At 44.9% G+C, this 23,147-nt stretch overlaps 1 protein-coding gene across 1 annotated transcript in view; it reads right to left on the reverse strand.

The window, feature by feature from the left end:
* PARD6B (par-6 family cell polarity regulator beta) overlaps positions 1 to 23,147 on the reverse strand; it is a 97,569-nt gene that overhangs the window by 40,252 nt on the left and 34,170 nt on the right. Inside the window, exon 2 of the mRNA XM_086932460.1 lies at positions 20,127 to 20,349. Within this exon, the coding sequence (XP_086788586.1) occupies positions 20,127 to 20,349 (223 nt within the window). The remainder of the gene's footprint in view (positions 1 to 20,126; positions 20,350 to 23,147) is intronic.

Consider the following 23,147-nt stretch of genomic DNA (forward strand, 5'->3'; position numbering starts at 1 on the left):
TGACAGCCGCGATAATTGAAGATCTATGGCCTTTGGTGCGCGTTACAGACACTAATAGGACATGGGCGGAGCTACGCGACCGCCCATGGAGTATTGCCTGTTCTGTTTTAAAAGTACACGCAAAGGCCAATGAAAATGGACCTAGGAAATAACATGCACGAGCTGCGTGGAATTTCAAGGTCCATTTTCAAAACCCCCGAGAAAAGGACTCTGGCTACCCGACACTGCTACGCAGTGTACGCTAGGCCGAGATCTAAAAAAATGCATGTCAGACGTAAGAGCATCATTTTGAGGAAGCAGTTCAGCCACATTTCAAAAACAGAAGTCCTACAGTAAAAAGATTGTTATCTGCAAACCACTTACCAAATTTTCAGTATGACTTAAGCACCCTTTCAGCTTTACAAGAACAAACCGGGAACATTAGCCGCTTTTGTACCTGCTGCCTGTCCCTGCTGGGCTGGTGAGAAGCAGTGACTGGAGCATTGCTCGGGGTCTACAAGCCACATCTTCCCCTGCGCTGTCATCTGCCCCAGACCATGTCTATGATGAACATGATAGAAGAACATCCTTTTGATCCCACATCCAGCACTATGTGCACGCTGAATATGGAATCACTCTATACAAATATCCCACAACTTGAGTCATTACGTGTCTTCGAGGGAGTCCTGAACACACGTCCACGCCCACACAATGTTCCTACTCTGTTTATCCTTCAACTCCTGGAAATCTGCCTGACCAAAAATGTCCTCTTATTTGAGAACCAATTTTACGGCCAGGTACGTGAGACATCCATGGGGGCTATTTTTGCCCCGAACTTAGCCATCCTTTACATGGATAACATTGAAACATGCAGCCTCCTGAATACTTCCAATCCTTTCCACAGTGGTATAGCTCTGTGGAAACGATATATATTGATGACATCTTCATGCAATGGACAGACTCTGCCGATCCCTCACTCAAATGCTGCACTGGCTCAATAACAGCGGGGGACTCAAATACACATTTTCTATGAGTAAAGATTCCATCCCCTTTCTTGACCTTGAAATTAAGAACAATGATGGCAGTCTGACTACTTGTCTCCACCAGAAGCCAACAGAGCACAACACGCTGCTCAGCTACAGCAGCCTGCATCCTCGCGCCTGGAGACTCCCTTCCATACTCGCAGTTTCTTCGCATCCGACAAAATTGCAATTTTAAGGAAGATTACTTTGCTGAAGCCAAGACACTCAGCAATAAACTCCGTAACGGAGGCTACCCTCGAAAATTGGTACGCCGATCTCTCAAACGGGTTTGGTATTGCCCCCGTGAGGTCCGTTTAGAACCTAGACCAAAGAAACATCCAAACAGACTCATATGTTTCACAACCTTCTCCCTGGCGTCTAACGCCATACGGAAGTGTATATTAAAACATGGTCCAGTACTCAATGCAGTCGACCTAGACATAGAACGTCCCATGTTCGCTTTCAAAAGAGCAAAACATATCAAAGACCATCTTGTAAGGGCTGCACTGCCTCAACTCGCAGCTAAAATAACACTCAATGATGCTTGGGGCCTTCCCGCCCTTACAGGCATGTGAAGTGTGGTGATTGTATAGCATGTGATTCTATAATTGAAGGAAAAACGTTTGCACTTGGGACAATTAAGTATGAGAGAAGACACCTCACCAATTGAAATTCATTGAATGTTGTGTATGCCCTCTTTTGCCCATGTATGAAAATCTATGTAGGACAAACAACCCAAAAAAAAAAATCAAGGTTCACATCGGCCAGCACCAAAGTAGATCAGATGCAATACTGCAAATGCACCTTCAAGGACATGGGACACAATGAGAAAGAATTCACATGGACAATCATCACTGTGATAAAACCCCCACCGCGAGGAGCAGATGTGTCCCAACTACTGAATAAAGAGGAATTGAATTGGATTTTACGCACCAACAGTTTCTGCAAGGGTTTGAATCGTTTTGAAGATTGGACATCCCTCCTATAACAAGACATTTCTCGGATACAAACCACTTCCACTATTGATCTAGTGCTCTGTTTTTTCCATTTTTTTCTATTGGGTTTTCTTTATGAAAATTGTACTGTAATTATTGGCTCTAGACATATGTATATATGTATATAGTTAATTAACTTTTCACGTCACTATCTGCCACCACTCCAGACTACAGTAATGCCAATCACCATAACACACTTCTCACTCCCTGTTCTATTTCACAATGCTGACCCTATCACACAAGCAACTGTCCCAGCTGCTTGTATTACCTTCATTACACTGCCCCTTCCAAATCCCTTTAATGTATGAGCTCCACTACAAGATGGCCGCCATAGTCTGCGTGGAAGTACTTCTTCCATTTCTCAACCCCCACGTAATAGTTTAGTTCTTAAGCCGGCTAGCTACTGCAGCGCGGCAGCGATCACCACGGTACCTGCCTGAATAAGAGAGCCTGCTTTCGGCAATTCTCAAGTAAGTTCATATCCGACTACGCTCTCCATAACTCCCCTTCCCGCCATCATGCTTTGACACTAAGTCCTGCCCTTGATCTCCTCTTTCCTCCAGCGTGCCGCAACCACAACGGCAATTTAATTAGAAGCGGGAGAAGTGCACACCAGTTATCCCTTGGGTAAATATAAATATCGCTCTCGTTAAATTGTAGCCTGTGCATCACCACCAACTCTGGTCTAACTGTCCCTTCATAATTCCTTTAGGTCCACATCCCGCACGGTACTTGACTGCATCTCCGGTCTACCTATACCTTGCTTCGGTAAATCTACTGCCTTCCCTATGTATACTCACAACGCATCAGAACAATTGTTACTTACCTGTAAACAGGTGGTTCTCCAGTATTGGTGTCTTTCATAGATTCACATGCTTGAATATTCCCCGTCGTCTGAGTGGGAGTCCCACGGTAAATAAAATAGCAATAAATACTAAATATATATATAATATATAATAAATATATAAAGTACATAATAAGGATAAACCCAAAATATGCATAGAAGAAGCATAGGGTACCTAACCAAAAAAATTCTACATAGGAATGCATGGGAATATAAAAGTTCCAATGCAGCCTATCCTTGTCATTATGTTAGTCCAAACTGCAGCCAATCAGGCGCCAGCAGCCCTCTAGAACCTTCTCCTCAGAGCTCAAGCCCTCAGATTTTCGTAGCACAAGAGTGACCACAGAGTCTATGAGGAGAAGAGAGCCTCTGAGGGGAGGAGGGAGGGTCGCATGTGAATCTATGAAAGACACCAATACTGGAGAACCACCTGTTTACAGGTAAGTAACAATTGTTCTTCTCCAGTATTGGGGTGTCTTTCATAGATTCACATGCTTGAATATAGAATAGTTAGCAGTCCGTATCCCAACACAAAGTTTCCAGAATGCAATGTATAAGCAAAAGGTTGGAATCAACAGGTGTAATAACCCATGCCATAGAAGTTATACAAATATATGTATACATAAAGAAGACATGAATAAACTGGAAACTACTAGGAGGAGGGTAGAATAGAGGCTCACCTTATTGAAAAAGATTACGGAGCACAGCTTGTCCAACTGCGGTATCTCCTTCAGCCATGGCACCCAGATTGTAGTGCTTTGTGAACGTGTGCCTGCTGGACCATGTGGCTGCTCTGCAAATCTGATGCAATGGGACTCCGGCAAAGAGTGCAGTCGAAGAGGCCATAGACCTGGTAGAGTGGGTCCGTACTGCAGTCTGTAAAGGCTTTCCCGCCTTCTGATGGCAGAAAGCAATCGCCGAAGCCACCCAGCGGGCTACTGTAGGTTTGGTGACTGGTCGCCCTTTTTGAAAGCGGCCATAGGCTACAAAGAGCTGATCCGATCTTCGGAACTGGGCTGTTCTGCTGATGTAGAACTTTAAACCTCGTCTAATGTCCAAAGAGTGCAAGCGTTGTTCCGCAGGAGATTGCGGGTTAGCAAAGAAAGACTTCAGTATAACAGGCTCATTAATATGGAAGTCTGAAGGCACTTTTGGAAGAAAAGTAGGGTTAGTGCGTAAAAGCACAGAATCCGGTTTAAACTGTAGAAATGGTGGTTTGATCGTGAATGCATGCATATCACTCACTCGACGTGAAGACGTCAAAGCAAGAAGAAGCGCGACCTTCCAGGTGACATACTTGAGGTCTGCTTTATGGATTGGTTCAAAAGGTGCAGTCATTAATTGTGATAGGACAATATTGAGGCGCCACTCGGGAGGGGGACGCCGAACTGGAGGAAAAGTTCGAAGAAGTCCCTTGAAAAATTGACGTATTAACCTGGATGAACATAGGGAGGCGGAGCCATCATGGCGGAAGCGTGATATTGCCGCCAGAAAAACTCTTAAAGTAGCATGAGACAAACCCGACTGAGACAGTTGGAAAAAGAAAGGGAGGAGCTCAGCGGGCGTGGCACGCAAAGGATGCACTCCGGCGTCAGCACACCAGTGGCAAAAGCGTTTCCATTTCAACTTATAGGTCTTTATAGTTGATGGAGCCCTGGCCTGAGCAAGGATATCACGACACTCCTGAGGGATGGTTAGATGTGCAAATTCACAGTGTTCAGGTTCCAGGCTGATAAGCTCAGAGAAGAGGGGTCTGGATGGTAGATTTGACCCCTGTCCATGGAGAGAAGATCCATTCGAGGATGAAGAAGAATGGGTTTGCATTGAGACAGGAGGAGCAGCTCCGAGAACCACGCCTGTCGTGGCCACCTGGGAGCAATTAGAAGGATGTGGCAGGGTTCTCTCCGAATCTTCCAAAGTACTCGTGGCACCAGAGGGATCGGAGGAAAGGCGTAGGCAAAGAGATTCGACCAATCCATCAAAAGGGCATTGCCTTGGGATCCTTTGTGGGGATGCCAACTTGCGTAAGCGGGGCATTTGCGGTTCTCTGGAGCTGCGAAGAGGTCGATTTCCAGGAATCCCCAACGACGAAAGACCATATCGAGTGTTGGCTGGTGAAGTTCCCACTCGTGGTTGGATGATCGGGATCTGCTTAGGGAATCCGCCAGAAGGTTGGACAACCCCGGAAGATGAACTGCGGTGATTGTGATTTGATGATTGATGGACCAGTCCCAAATCGCCTCTGCTAGGCGGGATAACACCGGAGACTTCGTTCCGCCCTGCTTGTTTATGTAATGCATGCAGGTTGTGTTGTCTGTCTGTATGAGAACCGACTCCCCTTGCAGCACTGGTTGAAATGATTTCAGGGCCAAAAAGATAGCCATGAGCTCCAATTTGTTGATGTGCCAGGTCTTCTGGTGCTGAGTCCATCTCCCCTTGACGGAAAGGTCCTGGAGGTGAGCTCCCCAACCCTCCAGAGATGCGTCCATCGTTAATGTCAGATCCGGGGTGTTGGACAGAAAGGACGTGCCTGCCGCAAGCTGATGTGGTTGTGCCCACCATCCGAGCGCTTTCTTCATGGGAATGGTGATGGTAACCTGATCGTTGAAGGAACCGGTGACTTGACGCCACTGTTCGTCCAGTGCCTGTTGAATAGGTCGAGCTCGTAGTCTGCAATGAGGGACAAGAGCGATGCACGACGAAGCCATCCCTAGAAAGGACTTCAACAAACGGACTGAAGTGCACCTCTTTGCCAGAAGTAGTGAAACTAACCGGAGAATCCTTTGCTGACGTTCCCGGGAGACAAACGCCTTTGCTAGTTTGGTGTCCAGCGTTGCTCCTAGGAAATCCTTGCAAGTTGTTGGCTGCAATTGAGATTTCTCCAGGTTGATGGACAGACCCAAGGAACAAAATACTGTCTGACAAATGGAAGTATGGTGCTGGAGTTGTGAGCGGGATTGCGATTTCAGGAGGCAGTCGTCGAGATATGGGAATATCTGGATGCCTTGGAGACGAAGAAAAGCCATGACCGGAGCCAACATTTTTGTAAAGACTCGGGGGGCCGACCGGAGGCCAAATGGAAGTACCTTGAATTGGAAATGAAGGTGCCCCACCTTGAAGCGCAGGAACTTTCGATGACCTGCGAGTATTGGGACATGGAAGTAGGCGTCTCGGAGATCGATGGTCGTCATGAAATCTCCGACAGAGAGTAAGCGCAAGATTTCTCTAAGCGTTAGCATACGGAAGGTCTGATCCTTGAGATAGTGATTGAGTGCTCTCAAGTCCAATATGGGTCTCCATTCTCCGTTTTTCTTGACGATAAGGAAAAAACGGGAATAAAACCCCTTCCCTCTGAGACTTTGGTACTACTTCCACCGCACCTTTCTGAATGAGAAGGTGAACTTGATGAAATAGTTCCTTGAGGTGCGGAGGTGGTGGTCGGGAAGGTGGCGTTGGAGGAGGTGCCTCGACAAATTCCAATGCATGGCCTTTTTCCACAATGTCGAGTACCCAACGGTCCGTTGTAATGGAGGACCATTGAGAACCAAACAGAGAGATTTGCCCTCCAATTCTCAGTTCGACAGACAAGTCATTGACGTTTGTTGGAAGTTCCCCTGAAAGTGGGCTTTCCTCGATAGTTCTGGCACGTTGCTGACGGGAAGACTGTTGACGGTTTCCGGTGAAACGTTGGTTACCTTGGTTATAGGACCGATACTGACTGCTTCCTCCACGAAAAGTGGATGTAGTGCCACGTCCTCGAGCACCCCGAAAGGGCTGCTTCTTAAATTGAAGGGTACCCAAGGCACGTGCAGTGTCCGTGTCCTTTTTTATGGATTGCAGCGCTTCGTCAATATGCGCTCCAAATAGTGACTCGCCGTCATATGGCATATCCAGAATCTTTGCCTTAACTTCCTGTCGAAACGAAGTTGAGCGTAGCCAACCTTGTCGACGTAGGACGGCCGCTCCAGCGAGTTGGCGAAAACCAGTGCAGGCCACATCCACTGCACAATCAATGAGTTCCTCTGAAGTTCTTTCTCCTTCTTGCAGAATCTGCTGCGCTTCTGCCTTGGAAGCATCCGGAAGTAACGCCACATAGGCGGACATATCTGCCCAAGCCTGACTGTCATAACGACCTAAGATAGCCATAGCGTTAGCTACTCGAACCGTTGTAGAAGACATGGAGGAAAACTTACGCCCGATTGCATCTAGGCGACGGCCCTCTCGGTCTGGAGGAGCGGTGATAGTAGACGCTGGATTCTTCGAACCTCTCTGAGCTGCCTGCGTATCGACAGAATCGGGCTTAGGTTGACCTGTAAGGCATGCCGGAGATCCCACGGGCGCCTTATATTTCTTTTCCAACCTTGGCAGTTGTGCTGGTAAAGAGTTAGGCGTCTTCATTAATTTGACCCCTTCAGCCCAGATGAAATCTATAATCGGGACTGTGTGTATCTGTTTAAAAGGTTGGTTCTTGAAATCATAAAGGAAGCAATCTTCCTCTCTCTGGACTCGTGGTAATTTGAACCGTTGCGCCGCCCTGTCCATTAATTGGTGGAAGCCTGCAATATCCACTGGAGGAGAATCCCCTGGCGGCACCTGAGAAGGGGATGGTGGCTGAGCACGATAGTCATCCCACTCCGCTAAATGTTCACCACCATCACCATCCACATCCGAAACTTCTCCATCCTCACGCTCTGGAGGATTCTCGTCATCATCACCATCATCTGGATAAATTGTTGTATGAACTCGAACTGATGTACTTTTATGAATAGTAACAGGCGGCGCTCGGTGTGAAGGAGCCAGTGTCGGCTCTGTAACTGGGTGCAACACCGATGGGACAGCAGCAACCTGTGGAGATGGTGGGAATCGACGATTGTAATCCTCCAACATACTTTGGAGGTTCGATATCATTGATATAGGCAACATCGCAGCTGGTACTTCAGAGTGAGTTGCTTGATGTTGGCCATACTGTTCCTCTTCATCGTTACTGAAGTCTTGGCACTTTATGTTCAAGTCCGAAAGACTTTGAGCTTGGTCATCAGACTCCTGATCTGAATCAGTAGCAAACAAAGGAGAGGGAGGATTAACTATTTCTCCTGCTGTGAAAGTCCCGAACTGGTCTGATTTGCTGGACTGTAGAGGCAATAAAGGCATTGAAGCAAATGAAGAGGCTGGCGTGGAAACTGTGTCCTGCGCACGCGTCGATGGCATGATATCAGTCGTCTTCTTTGAGGGAACTGATTTTGATGTCGTCGACAGGAGATCGTCGACAGAGTAATCTTCATGGACATAGTCGTCGCCGTCGACTTAACCTTCAATTTTAAGGTCTTTGTCGACGGAGCCGCCGTCGACGGGGCGGTCGTCGACGGAACGGTCGTCGACGGAGCGGTCGTCGACGGGACAGATGAAGCAGACTCTCTCGTCGACGGGAAAGCCATCGACGGTACACTCGTCATCGAGGGCGTAGACGAACCCACAGTCTTCGCTCCTTTCGTCGACGACGAACGGGCTGTCGACGAGTGAACTCTCTTCGTCGACGAAGATGAAATCGGAATTATAGAAGAAACAGTCTTTGAACTGAGAACAACTTATCGACGGCGAAGACGTCGACGCCGAAGCTGACGACGATCCAGAGGCCAGCGTCGTCGTGACTGTCGTCGTCGACTTTGATCCAGAGACAGCCATTCTCGTCGACGGAGTTGAAACTACCGTCGTCGACGGAAAATCAGTTTTCTTCACAGAAAAACTGGAAATCGAAGCAGAAGGAGCCTGAGAGCTATGTCTCGTGGGCCCAGACGTGGTAGGTAAAGGTGAAGACACCGCAGGGGTTAAAGCGAGGGATATTTTCCTCTTTTTTAGAAATGGGGAAGGCACCTCCTGCTCACTACCACGCTTAGAAGCTGCTTTAGAGTGGCCTGACACTAGACTTTCAGCATCAGAAAGTATATTGTCTTTATCCTTCAGCCTTTGAAGCCAAACTAGTAAGTGGCCCTCTCTATCCTTAAGAGTTTTTTCTGAGAATTTTCTACAGAGCTTACAGCTTCCCACTTCATGGTCAGGGTACAGGCAGTAAATACACTTACTGTGAGGGTCCTCATGAAATAATCTTAGCTTTCCACAAGATGAACAAGCTCTGAAGAGAGACTTCTTACTTGAAGACATTGTAGAGAACTGGAAAACACTTGAAGAGAAGAAAAACTGAGCAGAGCTCAGGGAGACTCCCTTACACACGACGTGCGGTAGAAAATCTGAGGGCTTGAGCTCTGAGGAGAAGGTTCTAGAGGGATGCTGGCGCCTGATTTGCTGCAGTTTGGACTAACATAATGACAAGGATAGGCTGCATTGAAACTTTTATATTCCCATGCATTCCTATATAGAATTTTTTTGGTTAGGTACCCTATGCTTCTTCTATGCATATTTTGGGTTTATCCTTATTATGTACTTTATATATTTATTATATATTATATATATATTTAGTATTTATTGCTATTTTATTTACCGTGGGACTGCCCCTCCGACGACGGGGAATATTCAAGCATGTGAATCTATGAAAGACACCCCAATACTGGAGAACCATAATGTCTAGTGCAACCGCACTTGTTTACGACACCGTGCCAGCATTTCTTAATTATGTCACATCCCACCACTCTTTCGAAAGTCACTACACACCAATAGAATATCGGTACTCTGCCTTGCACGTATGTACCAACAGTCACTGTTCTCCATGCGCAACCATTTCAGCTGTCTTGCCAGGCGACTTACCACGCCATAAATGTTCAGCATCTTGTAAGCAACACGATTGCCGTTCACTGCGCCATTATTTACTTCACCAAGATCTTTCGTGCTATGAACCGGATTCCACCACAGCAGCCACAACAGTCATTCACTGCGCCAAAATAATTGCAATTCCTTGTGTGAAAACCAACCCTCTCGAGAATGACCACGTCACTTTTTTCAGCACCATTCTGCATGGTATGAACATCTCAATCACTGTTTTAATATATCAGCCTAATGATGTTTAGTGATACTTTATCCGGTATAAACAACCATCACACTAAATGCCTTCAAGTCACCGACTGTGGAAACTTCCAGTACATGCCTAGCAATGTAATTATTAGGTTTCCTTTTCTTTTCCTCCTCTTTCTCCAATTTTTCCTCCAATGTTTTTATTAATTTCCTTGCTGATTGTTTGTGGTATGAAAGGCAAATGTACATATTATTCAAGACAAACATGGTCTATAAAAATTGTCCTGAAGATGATGCCACGTATCTGAGATCTGGCATCGAAACGTCGACACCTTAGTACCATATGTTCTCAAAATACTCACAATGTATTGCACAATGGTACCTTAAAGCAATCAAGTCTGTACACTGAATACTAGTACACAGACCCCCTCATTCGCACTTGCCTGAAAAGTGTTGTTATGTCTTGCTCTCTGTAGGTCACAGGCTGTGCCCCCTTGACATTACTTCTGATTCATTGTTATTGTTTGCATTTTGTAAAATAAATTCCTGTCCGGCTGGACAAAGGACATATTGGTTATTTAGCGTATGTTTATTCTCACCCTGATTCTTCAAATACTAGGGACCACTGTCTTTAGTAATAACCATAAGCGCTTAAAAGCGCAGCGCTGGACGCATGCGGTCGAATCCCAGGACAAGGGCTGGCACGTTTGCTCCCATTATAGGATGAGCCCACCCTTTAAGCTACAGGTTTTCTGTACAGGGGTCATGGGGAAGAGGAAGGCCAAGCAGACTGAGCCAGGAGGCAAACTAATAACCCAGCTAGATTATTTCCTTGCATGGAAAGCGAATGTCCTCACAAAGGAAATTGAACTCAAGGAAAGAAGTCTCTTTGCAAGAGGTAAAGAGAAGACTGCCCATTATTCAAACTCCCCAAATAGCGACTGAACCGAAGGATTTGCAGGGGGCCAACTGATTCCCTCAAAAGACAGTGTGAAGGGCAGTCCTGTCGAATCCTTCGCCACCGTCTGAAATCCCCGGTAAAAAAGAAGAGGGGAGGGCCAAGGCAAAAAAAAGTGACCCAAAGAACCCAAGAAGATTAAGACAGCCCAAACACTTGTATCAGCTACCACAAGTTTGGACAATCTATGCCTTAGGCAGGCCCGCCAAGTGATTAGCCCCAGAGGAATTTTGGCATTTAAAGGCGAGCCGGTCGTACAGCCACGGTGATAAATAAAGTAAGGGGCCACTATACCATTCATGAAGCAAGGAGGGCCCATGTTCTGGATCTCCCTCCTGCAGCATAGGACCTGGGAAGAGGATTTCATCTTCTTGGATGGCTTTCACTCTTCATTCCCCAGCTGTTCCATCCAGGACCAGTAGAGCCAAAGGAGGCATCCTTACCTGGATAACAAATACTTGCATGGTAAAGTTCTCAAGTTTTACAGCAAAGTACCTTTTTTCCATTGCCTGATCTGTGAGGTGCACAGGATAGGATAGGATACATGCTTGTTAGGTGCTCGATTGCCGTGGCGTTTTGGTGCTAGTGTATGCGAGAGGGAGTACAGCCTACACTACCAGAACTAGGTGAAGGTAAACAGCCATGTTTTCAGAGCCTTCCTAAAAAACTGCCATTGGCATTTTGTTCCACAACTTTGCTGCACAGTTCGATAAAGTCCTTCCACCCCATCTTGACTGCCTAATTTTAGGAGTCTGGATAAGGCCAAGATTTGCGGACCCAAGAGCTCGAGAAGGAGTGTAAGGTAAGAACATTTACTAGGGCCTTAAATTCCACGTGCTGCTGAATGGGAAGCCAGTGCAGTGACTTGATCCCTGCCGAGGTAGAATGTCCTTTGGGTATGTTTAGAAGTAGTCGTGCTGCAGAGACCGCAGTTTCCTCATCTGGGTCTTGTCAATGTCCAGGAATGAGAGCATTGCAATAGTCCAGTTTGGACAGGAAGAGAGCCACCACCACCACAGTCTTTTGCAGTTCTTGTGATATAACAAGGAAACAGTTTTTAATAAAAAAAGAAGCAGGAGGAAGTGAGACTGTTGACCTGGGCAGGAAAATTCAGCTGGTTGTCGAAGAGGACTCCGAGGTTCCTGACCTTAGAGACAGGGCAGGGGCACTCCCCAGCCTCAACCGGCCACCAGGAGACGTTCCACAGTGATCGGCCCATGCCAGACTCTACCACCTCTGTTTTATCTGTGTTAATTTTCAGGAAACTATGGTTCATCATGCTCATAATTTCAGAGACACAAGCATGAAAACTGACGGCTGTGGTCTCAGGCTGGTTTGATATAGAGATCACAAGCTGGTAGTCATCGGCGTAGGAGACCAGGGGAAAACCATGATTCTTGATGAGTCTGGCCAATGGAGTGACAGATGTTGAACATAATCGGGGACAGGGCTGATCCCTTTCGGACCCCGCATGGAAGCTGTCAGATTGCAGACCATCCCAGTTCAGTCTCTGCTGTCTTGGCTCCAAAAAAGAGGAGAGGAGGGCCAAAGCTGTGTCCTTGATTCCCACGTCCTACAGCCGCTGCACTAACACGTGTGGTTCACGGTGTCCAATGCTGCGGATAGGTCTAGGAGCCCGAGGACTGCTCTGCCTCCTCCATCCACTATTCTCCGGATCTCTTCAGTTGCAGTAACCAGGGCTGATTCAGTGGAGTGACAGGACTGAAAACCATGCTGTGCAGAGTCGAGCAGGTTGTTAGCATTTAGATAGTTATTCAGCACCATATTGACTTCTCCAGAATTTTGGTTACTATCGGCAAGCCAGTAATTGGGTGGTAGTTCTTAGGTGCAGTAGGGTCCAGAGTCAGCATTTTGAGAATTGGCCTGATACATACTCTTTTCTAGGCCACCGGATAATTACCGGATTCCAAAACTTGATTAATAAGGGGGGTAAGCTTATCACAGATCTTCCTGGAGGCCAGGTGAATAGTGGCTGGGGTCTTTAGGTGAACTTGATTTTATAGAGAGGAGGAGTTTTTGTACCTCATCATTAGAGTGTGTTTGAAAGCAGGATAGTCTGCAATGGGTTGACTTAGCATCACAAAGCGGTTGGTGTTGATTCTCTGGAGCTCCCAGAGTCTTTAAGAGATTATAAATCTGTTGCACTTTATTCTGAAAGTATAAGGCCACTTGGCTTGATCTGGTTTAAATGCATTGTCCTGCTGCAGTTTAGCCAGTAGTTTAACAGATTTAAAAAGTTCCTTAGCAGAATTTCCGGCTTCCTCAATCTTCGTCGTAAAGAATAGCCTCTTAGCTGCAATAATTGCTTGCTTGTACTGTTGCAGAGGTAGATTTATTTAGAAATAATAATAAAAAAAACCTTGATACCGGTTCAAGACTTCTGAAAATGTAGAGAAGGGGTCTACGATTTATACATCATTACCTCAGAACCAAACAGTGACTGGATAACTAATATAGAGGTGAGCTTCTCAGGCTTTAGTGATTATGCCTCTGTCTAGTGTAATGAAGTTTGAGGACGTACATAAAGCACAAGTAGACACTATCCCAAAGCCAGCCCTAGCTAGGAAAAATAGTTACATTTTGAAGTGGAATAAAGTGGACAAAGATTTCTACCTGTGGTCTTAACTCGCAAGCAGCCTGATATGATGGTATGCTTAAAAGCAGACTCTACTCCAGACCAAGTGACCATACCATTTTCTCATGTATTGGCTGAAATTAGCATCCAGTCGACACAGGCACTCTCTTCTTAGAAGAGCTTATCAGTTTGATATTCTGACTCAACATGCACTAAAGCACTATCAAAAGTGTACACAGCTGTGCGCATGGTCCCAAGAGATTTCCTCCTGGTTCGGACTTTATGAGACAAGTACAAGGAGGCAAGATACTCTAGGCTAAAGAGTATAAAGGAGGAAGCCTGAGTGAGGTTGCGAAAAACATCCATGAAGGACAGCCAAGGGACTTAAAGGGGGTGAATGCCCCATTCCTAAAGCAAGCAACTGATCCAACATTAGATGTGCATACTGATGAAGCTGGATGGATGGCTCATTTTGAAAAAATATACCAGACTACCCCCCGGGTCCACTGATCCTACACAGAGTTATCATGCAGTGAATGGAACTTCCCACCTAATGTTTGAGGTAGCAAAGGTAAAGAAAGCATTGGTCCAGTGCAGCACAGTGGCTGCGCCTGGCCCCAATGGGGTACCTGTAGACTTCGTTTTTGACCATCAGGATATATGGACCCACTTTCTGGTAAACACCTTTAACTTAATAGATAAGATGGGTCCTCCAAAGGCATGTAAGCAATCTACAATTGTACCCATATATAAGAAAGGTGACACGTTGAATTTTACAAATTATAGACCGATTCAATTGATTGACAGCACGGCCAAACTCATGAGGCCTTTGTTGCTACACAGGCTGGAGGAGTGGGCAGACGAAAGGAACATATTAGCGAAAAAACATAATGGTTTTAGAAAGGGTAAAAGGATCTTTGACCAGTGCCTTAATTTGAGCATGGTGTTAGCTAAATGTATGGTGGCTACGAGGCCAAATTTTTATGGCAATTATGGATTTAACAGCTGCATTTAATTACATTTCCCATTCTAAATTATGTGTTATTATGGGGAATATGGGAGTTGGGTGCCCATTATCTATTTTATAAAAACAGATTTATTCCAGGGCGACTCTGTGCATCCGTTATGGTAAGGATGGAGAGTGCAAAAAATATTTTGATATCGAGAGGGCATCAGGCAGGCTGCATACTTGCACCATTCCTGTTCTCACTGGAAGCAGTCCTCGCAGGAAGCTCCAGAGATGTACCACATATCAACTCTGATCCTCTCCCTATACCCTTATATGCAGATGATGCAGTGTAGTGTAGTTCCTATATCCCTGAAAGGCTCTGCGCATTGGAATATTATACACTATAGTTTTGACATAGGACTGAGGTCAGTATGTCTCTATCGAGTACAATAAACTTAATTACTTGTGTGTGCCAGCCAACTCAGAGGTCAAAAGAAACGTTCTCGAATGAACAAGAAGGGATTCGTTTCTGACAACCGCATAAACATGACAACTTTTTTTCCCTTAGAGTCGGAACAACATCTTCAGAGTCGTGGAAACAATAGATTACAGTTTCACTCATTCAATTGTGCATGCTTCGTTTCTACAGAGCTGCACAGAAATAGAGACGGGTGCTTCAATAAAAAGGGTTTATTGAACAGTCTTCTTTCTCATGCAAGAGATATGAATGGCTATAATCGGAAGACAGACTGCGAAATATAATACGTACAGCGTAAACAACAATATAAAATAATACTGTAATAGCATGATCTGTAGCTATAAGATATATAAAAATACATATATAAATAACACAGGCTAAAATACTCAACTGGTGCTTCTAAAATAATCCTACCCCAGTGTACCTAACCTAAATCTAGTACGAGGGAACAAGTAGGTGCTGTTTTAGCTTAAGTTTAGTTTTGCCAGGAATTGCCAAAAGTTTCTCTAGCTTCTAATCAGCTCCATACCTTAGAATGAGAGAGGTTGGTATCTCTTTCCCGGGACTCTATTCTCTAACACCCCGCAAGGGGATTCAGAAACACTAGAGCTGGAATCCCGGCAAGGAGGATGACAGCGTCTGGTCAGTGTGTCAGTTGGGGAGAGGACTTCTTTCGGGACTTGCTGTGGCGAGCCGTGTCGTGCAAGTAGGTAGATGAACCGCACCATGCCTTGCCATAGCAAGTGAAGGTATATTTATGCCTTGAAGGTGTTTAGGAATGCCTGTATTGACGTACAAGTCGGGCATATGAACGTCATGAATGAACCCCTAAGGAATAGATGTTTATGCATAATAAATGAGTTCTTGGGGAAGTCAATATCCAGGTAAGGGGAAGTCCTAAAGGCTTAAGAGTCTGGGTTTCCAAGAACTCGTTGTGACGAAGAGGATCGGATGTATTTGACCATGCCTGTATTTGGTTAGCATGAGCAATGCCTAAATAAGGGCTGGATTTCTATGCCTAAATAAGGGCAATGTTAATTATACCTATGTAAGGGCATACATTGGGAAATCTAAAGACTTATCTAAATAGACACACAACAGCAGTGCTCATTGCCAGAACAGGTCGAGCACTGCAGTGACTGAGAAGATTATACCATATTTATGGAAAGCCAGGATCTTCTTGTGAATTAAGATTTATGAACCCATCTATGGTGCACGTCCAAAGAAACTTCCAACTTTTCATATAGAACGACCAATGGATGGAGGTGCCTGAAACGTTCTCTCACCTGGGAACACTATGATGTGAAGTTTTCATGGAAAAATATATTTTTAAGTAAAGCATTCCTATTAGAAAAAAAAGAGATAATTTTTAAATTTCACAAATAAACTGGGGTTTGAACCGATCACTGGTGGGCATTTATTTGCTTCAGAAAGTCAAGGATGCCTTTGGTAAATGATTCCTCGTAGTTGCCCAAACTTTATATATGTCCCAGCAAGCTTGGTTTACCATACATATAGATCAGATATTATCTGGCTCCAACCAATTTTACTCTGGCACTCTATTTGGAGGAGAGATACGGTGACTTTGAATCAAACCGTATTGAAGGACTGTCTAAAATGTTGACTTCACATTAAAGATCCCAGGTTTGCAATATTTTAAGCGCTCCTTAAAGGCTTTAGGTCTACTAGAACCATTTGTCTTACCCTTCACATGCATGCATGCACATTACAAAGACAAGGCTTATGGATATCTCTCAAGCAATGACAGCAGCAGCAGACAGGTTGGAGGGAAATTCAAAACTTACTGTTCGCTTATATCTAGCGGTTCGATCTCAAACAAGAAGCTCAATGTTACCTAGTTTTTAGGTTGAATTTGGAGCACCGGTTCAACTGGACTAGATTTTCCTTAAACTATACCCCACTTATGCTTGGTATCTCCAATACATTCTCACTCTGTAAGCGATCTTAAATTATGCCCCTGTGATGGTGTATCAAAACATTCTGAGTTCGATATTTTACTATTTTGCACATTTTACACTGCACAAGGGAAAATATTGTTTAGTCTTTGTGTAGATACAATTTTAGTCAGTGTCACCCAGCATTATTTTTTTTTATCAAACAGCTTCAAGGCCTCTTGGTGTTATGCAGTAGCCTCATTCCTCTGGGCCTTCATGAAGCTAAGGAGATCCCATCAGGATTCTGATACAAGTAGTTGCATTGAAAGGACGACCTGTGATAACCATGCCTCATGATAAACTGTATATTTAGGACTGTCTTTGTACTTTTTAAGTAGTGTACTTAATATATAAACATATGTCAGGTGTTTACGATTTGTATGGACGTGACCTTATATTAGCTCAGGCACGTTAAAGGGTAACCCGGTTTTATTATATTTTTGCATACTGTTTTGAGTTTTTCGAACTGGTTTTAATATGGCTTATGAACTTATCACATTTTAATTGTGTAGGTCTCTATGTATGTACTTTGCATGCTACAGAAACCAAGCAAAATTAAATTATTTGACTAACATTGAATTTGATTTTAGAACCATCTGATTTTCAGTGTACAGAAAGCAACGCAGTGTTAGTAAGCGTTACAACAAAAGGTTATTTATGTGTGAGAGCATTTGGATATTCTAGGTCTTCTCCTCTAGATAGCAAAAGGAAAGAATTTGCATTCTGAAATGTCACTTTTCAGATACTGCCTTCTCTAAAATGGGCATAGCTTTATGCTCCTTGTATGGACAAAATAGTAACAAATAGGCTGCCTCAGTGGATATGAAAATACGCTGTGAAATAAGTAGAAATGTACACTATCTGAGGAGGTCAAGAATGTGGAGTCCGATTGCGTATTTGCCGGGTGCATCTCCAGAAAACTTGCATCCAGTTGTGCAGTAACAACCTGCCTGATTCATGAAAATTTGCTAGAGTGCTTTTTATGTAGCAGAGTAGTAAAGACTTCATCTTTATTATTAAGCAATTGTCCTGATAGTGTCAAATCCATTGCCATCGCTTTCCTAGTCACCAAGAAGGAATACAGCTATTTAAGTTGCAGAACCTCCTGCTAGTCCTAAGATTCCCTTATTCTATGAGAAAAGGAGCAGACCTCTAAAGGAAGTGAAAGGTTAGCTGTTAGATGACAATGGACCCTATTGGGCACTTCATGGAGGGACAGGGATCCTGATAATTACAGTGTTCAAACTATCACAAAAACAAAAAAGTAAGCAGCTTCTTCAGAGGGGCAATTTCACGGACAATTAGATGTGGGTACCATGTTCACTTTGCCACTGGAACCAGCTACACCATCTGAAGAACCCTAATAAGGGCAAAACCATTCTTGCTCCTGTTCGGAAGAACCTAACCTGGTTGTTCAGGCTGAACCGTTCCTAATCGGCAAAGCAGAGAGGATTTACATGTGGAGGGGTCTAAGCCGATGTGGCATGGTAGACCAGAGTGCGAAGAGCTGGAGCGCTACTGAGCGATTGCTAGTGATTATACTTTTTGCAAGCATTCCTTCCATCAACTATTGAGCGTGTGACTTTTTAAAATAAAGTTTTAAATCAATCAATCAATCATGACACTTATAAAGGGCACTACATACCCATGAGGGTCCTGCTACTGATCGAAGAGCCATGTCTTGAGGAGTCTTCTGAAGGCCAGGAGGTCTTGGGTCTACTGTAGGTTGGTGGGGAGGGTGTTCCAGGTCTTGGCGGCGAGGTGGCAGAACGATCTGCCGCCGGAGGTCGCTATTCAGATGCGGGGGACTGTGGCGAGGGCGGCGGAGCTGGCAGTTGGGGGTGTAGAAGCGGAGTAGTCTGTTGAGGTATGCTGGTTTGGTGTTGTGGAGTGCCTTGTGTGCCTGGGTAAGGAGCTTGAAGGTGATCCTCTTGTTGACTGGGAGCAAGTGCAGGTCTCTCAGGTGGGGTGCGATGTGGCTGCGGCGAGGGATGTCGAGGATCAAACGTGCCAAGGCGATCTGATGCGTTTTAGCCGTCTCAAGAGCTTGGCCGACGTTCCTGCGTATAGGGCGTTTCCATAGTCCAGCCTGCTGGTGAAAAGGGCCTGGGTGACCGCTCTTCTTATTTCAGTGGGGATGCACTTGAAGATCCTGCGGAGCATACGGAGGGTGTTGAAGCAGGCTGAGGAGAGGGCGTTGACCTGCTTAGTCATGAAGAGGGTGGAGTTGAGGATGACACCTAGGTTGCGTGCGTGGTCGGTGGGTGTTGGGGCTGTTCCCAGTGTTGTCAGCCACCAGGAGTTGTCCCAGGCTGAAGGGGTGGGGCCAGAGGATGAGGACCTCAGGCTTGTCCAAGTTCAGCTTCAGTCGGCTGTTACTGATCCATTCTGCGATGTCCTTGATTCCTTCGTGGAGGTTGGTTTTGGTGGTGTTAGGGTCTTTGGTGAGGGAGAGGATCAGCTGGGTGTCGTCGGCATAGGAGATGATGGGGGGGGGGGAAAAGATCTCAGTTCTGCCAGAGAGAAGGATGTGGTCCAGTCCAGGGTCTTCTCTTGGATCCCGGCGTCATGTAAGCGTGTTCATAGTGTGCGGTGGCAGAATGTGTGGAAAGCAGCGGATAGGTCCAGGAGGATGAGGGACGCTGTTTCTCCGTTGTCTAGCAGGGTCCTAATGTCATCTGTGGCGGCAATGAAGGCGGTTTCGGTGCAGTGGTTGCTGCGGAACCCGGACTGGGATGGGTCCAGGATGCTGTTCTCTTTGAGGTAGCGGGTCAGTTGTTTACAATTTTCTCTGTGACTTTCGTCGGGAGAAGGGAGATTGGTCAGAAGTTCTTGAGGTCCTTGGGGTCCGCCTTGGGTTTCTTGAGTAAGGCGTTTATCTCAGCGTGCTTCCAGCTTTCCGGGAAGGTTGCTCATAACTGGGTTATTTAACAAGTCAGGATAAAAAACATGAACAGACACTTTCCATAGTAAGTTTCTGGCCCAAACTTGCATGACGGCAAACTTCATGTCCCATTGTAATGAAAACTACCATACAATGCAAAAATTTAGGGAAAAGTATGGCTACACTATAAACTTAAACTACTCAACATCGATTGGATTTCGATACATGATCAAACTATGTAGCATGTAAAAGCAGAAGTGAACAGTTTATATTTTGAAGTAACAGCACCAAAGTTAGGCAAATGTAACAATATCCCAGAAATACAGTGAACACAATTCAACAGAATGAACAAAGCCAAGAGAAGCATTTATGGCACATTAGAAGGGAGAAATAAGAAAAATACGAAATCTATGCGTGCATGTAAACGGATTAAAAAAAGATTTTTCAAAACAGACACAAATGTATTTTAAATATTATTCATGTAAATATTCTAAAGTGCTCACCCTTTCTTTGGAGAAAGATCCGAAGCAATGGATTTGCTGTGGTGACTGCTCGGTGATAGTTGTCATCATTGTTTATAGGTAGTAGGTCTCCATGAATATCAGCATACCCGACTATTACATCAAGGTTCGGTATTTTGTGTATATGCTGCAGTAATCCATAAAATTCCTCAAACCTTCCTGGTTTAGATCGTTCCAGAGCAAACCGTCGAAATTCTGCTCCAAACTAGAATAAAAAGTACACGCATAAATCAGACTTTTTAGATGCTGAAAAACAGAAAACTTAGGAACAAACATGTGTCATGCAGTGGTCAAGGAGACTAACATGAAGAAAAATTGGAATCCAAAATGTGTAAGTGTCTGAACTTTGGCAATATCTGTCTAGAAGCTCCATTGTTACTGATACTTTTAATCAGCTGCTTCATTTCCCTGGACGGGACTCACGTATGTGCACTGTATTCTCAGTTGCAAAGTGTACTTGGTACTTTATGAACTTTGATACAGGGCCCTCAGCCTAATTTTAACCATCCCGAAATTTCTACAACGATGTCACCAATACAAATTATATGGTCTTCAATAGTTAAATTGTTTGTCAAGAGGCTCATGTGTCAAAAACATTCACTGAAAACTCACGATTTCTATTTTGCATGCAATAATTAGGGAGGATAGTTCTCATAAATCTACTCCAGTAGCTCTTTAAAGCGGTTGAGTGCTCCTTACAATCGCCGAAAAACAGACAAGAGGCGCCTTGAAGCGTAGCGACGCGGTTTTAATATGGGAATCTGCTCAAGTGGTTCGACGTATTTACTATGCTGACAAATTAGAATAGCCGATTAATGGCTTTTTAGTTTAGAAAGCACATGCTGGTTATGCGTCATAGAGTATAAGTGACAGATAAAAGACAGCAATATTCACGGATCTCCCAGGCATATTTACTTGCATTTAGTTTGCTTTCATGATCAGTCATTGGGTGTACAGCTTTCGTTGTTCAGAAACTAAAAACGTGCATGTAAAAAGTCTTAAAGATGCAATGTAAATTCTAATCAACATTATCTATAAAATATTTGACAGTGTATTCCTTTAAGATCACAGATAATACAAAGCATCTCGTGACTTTTCATAACACTCTTGCTTGAGGGTTTAACTTTACTCCAAAGCAGTCTGTTCAGAAAAGTGGCCATTATTTATTACCATTTAGGAAAAGCACCTAAATACACTACTTTCTCCTACATGACAGAATTTATATTTCATGTTTATTATTAAAAGCATGGGTTAGTGCTTCTCCTCAACAATGCCCTTGGCTTGTAAACAAGCACAGTATGAAATGTATTAACACCAAAAACGTAATCAGACAAAAATAGAATGTCCTTATGGCAAGTCCAGTAAATATTTAACTAACAAGCATTTGCAATGCAATAGGTCTCGCATTTACGCAAGTTTGAGCTATTGGCATTGTAAATGACAATGCCTTTTATTTATGTATTGTTTTTTAAAACCTAAATCAAAGACATTGTCATTTACAATGCCAATAGCTTAAACTATTGCATATGGGAGACCTATTGCATTGAAAATGATTGTTTAATTTTGCAAATAGTGAATAATATTCGTCACTGTTAGTGTTATATAAAATGTAGTATATTAGATAGAATATGACCCGATCTGGAAGCTAAGGTAACTAAAAAAAAATACTGTTAAATGTATGTTGTATGCATGCTTGCGGGTGAGCGTGTGTTTATGTGTGCGAGTGCAAGTGCATGTGAAAGTATGCCTGTGTCTGCACCACTGGCTGTGCTGTAAGTGTAGCTGGAATGTAGGTGTACCTCAGTCTGTTTGTGTCGCAAAAGCCCTATGCAGTGACTGGGTAGGGACCTGAGTCTTTGTGTGTGTCTCCAGCTGGCCTGAGTTTCTGGGTACATGGGGGGGGGGGGGGGGGGGGGTGATATATCTCTGCAGTCTGTGGCTCACTCGACAGCCTGCATGCGAGTGTTTGCAGGTCTGCCTGCAACATGCTACTGTGCTGAAACCACCTCAAAGTCCACAGCCTCGCTGGTCCTTTTATGCTTCGAGTGAGGGGCTCCTCTGAGTGAGATATGGGCATGCTGGGGTGGGTATCTTATGCTGTGGAATAGGAAGAGGGTGAGTTTGCCACTCCCGGGGGGGCTTTGGCTTTCGGCCCTTTGTTTCCGTACGTTTTGCCCCTTGGTGTAGGTAGCATGTGCCAACCCATGTACCCTCCCTGTTTTTAGGTCGAGTTTACTCGAACCTATTGTTGTCAACCCAAAAGCTGACTTTTTACGATCCGGATTCTCAACAGTTCACGTGAAATCACGTGACCACAAGCTCCTTCGTGCATGAGCTTGCATTTCCCCACAGGCTTCCCCCTGCCAGCAGCAATCGAAGGCTTCCGCTGCCCCGCCCCCCCAGTCACTTATTCACGGCCGCAGACTTCAAAGGGTTCCGCTGCCCCGCCCCCTGCTTCACGGCCATCTGTTCCCCAGCACCTCCCCTCTCTCTCCCCTAATTATTCACTGCTGGCCGGCCGGCACATCTAGTTTTCCACGGTTTTCGACTTGAAAGGAAACCTCGCACAGCAACATTTGTCTTTATCTACTCCCGATATGCTCGTTCCCTCCCCTCCGCCCCCCGCTCTTTTACCTACTTGTTTGTCTTCCTGTCTCATTGTCCCTCGGTCTGTTTGTGTTTCCCTCTATCTCACTGATTCATTTGTTTGTCTTTTTGTATATTCCTAGTATCCGGTTACCTCTGTCCCAGGGTCATCTCGTCTCCTGCGTTCTTGCTTGCCTATCACTTTTGCCTTCATCTCAAAGCCCCGTATCAGTGCCCTGCCCTGTGTACCCGTCAGGATCCATGTCTCCCTGTCCTAGTGAAAGGGCCCAAATGCTTCCTAGTAAAGCTTCATTGTTGAGATGTGCAGTCTGTGCAGCAGCAAAGAGCAAGTACATCGGAGCTGAAGGGAAAGGTGTTCACTCCAGTGTGCGCCTCGAAGACCAGCTCGGCCTCTCC

Source organism: Lissotriton vulgaris, chromosome 7, assembly GCF_964263255.1.
Source record: "Lissotriton vulgaris chromosome 7, aLisVul1.2, whole genome shotgun sequence".
In the NCBI taxonomy this organism is placed as follows: domain Eukaryota; kingdom Metazoa; phylum Chordata; class Amphibia; order Caudata; family Salamandridae; genus Lissotriton; species Lissotriton vulgaris.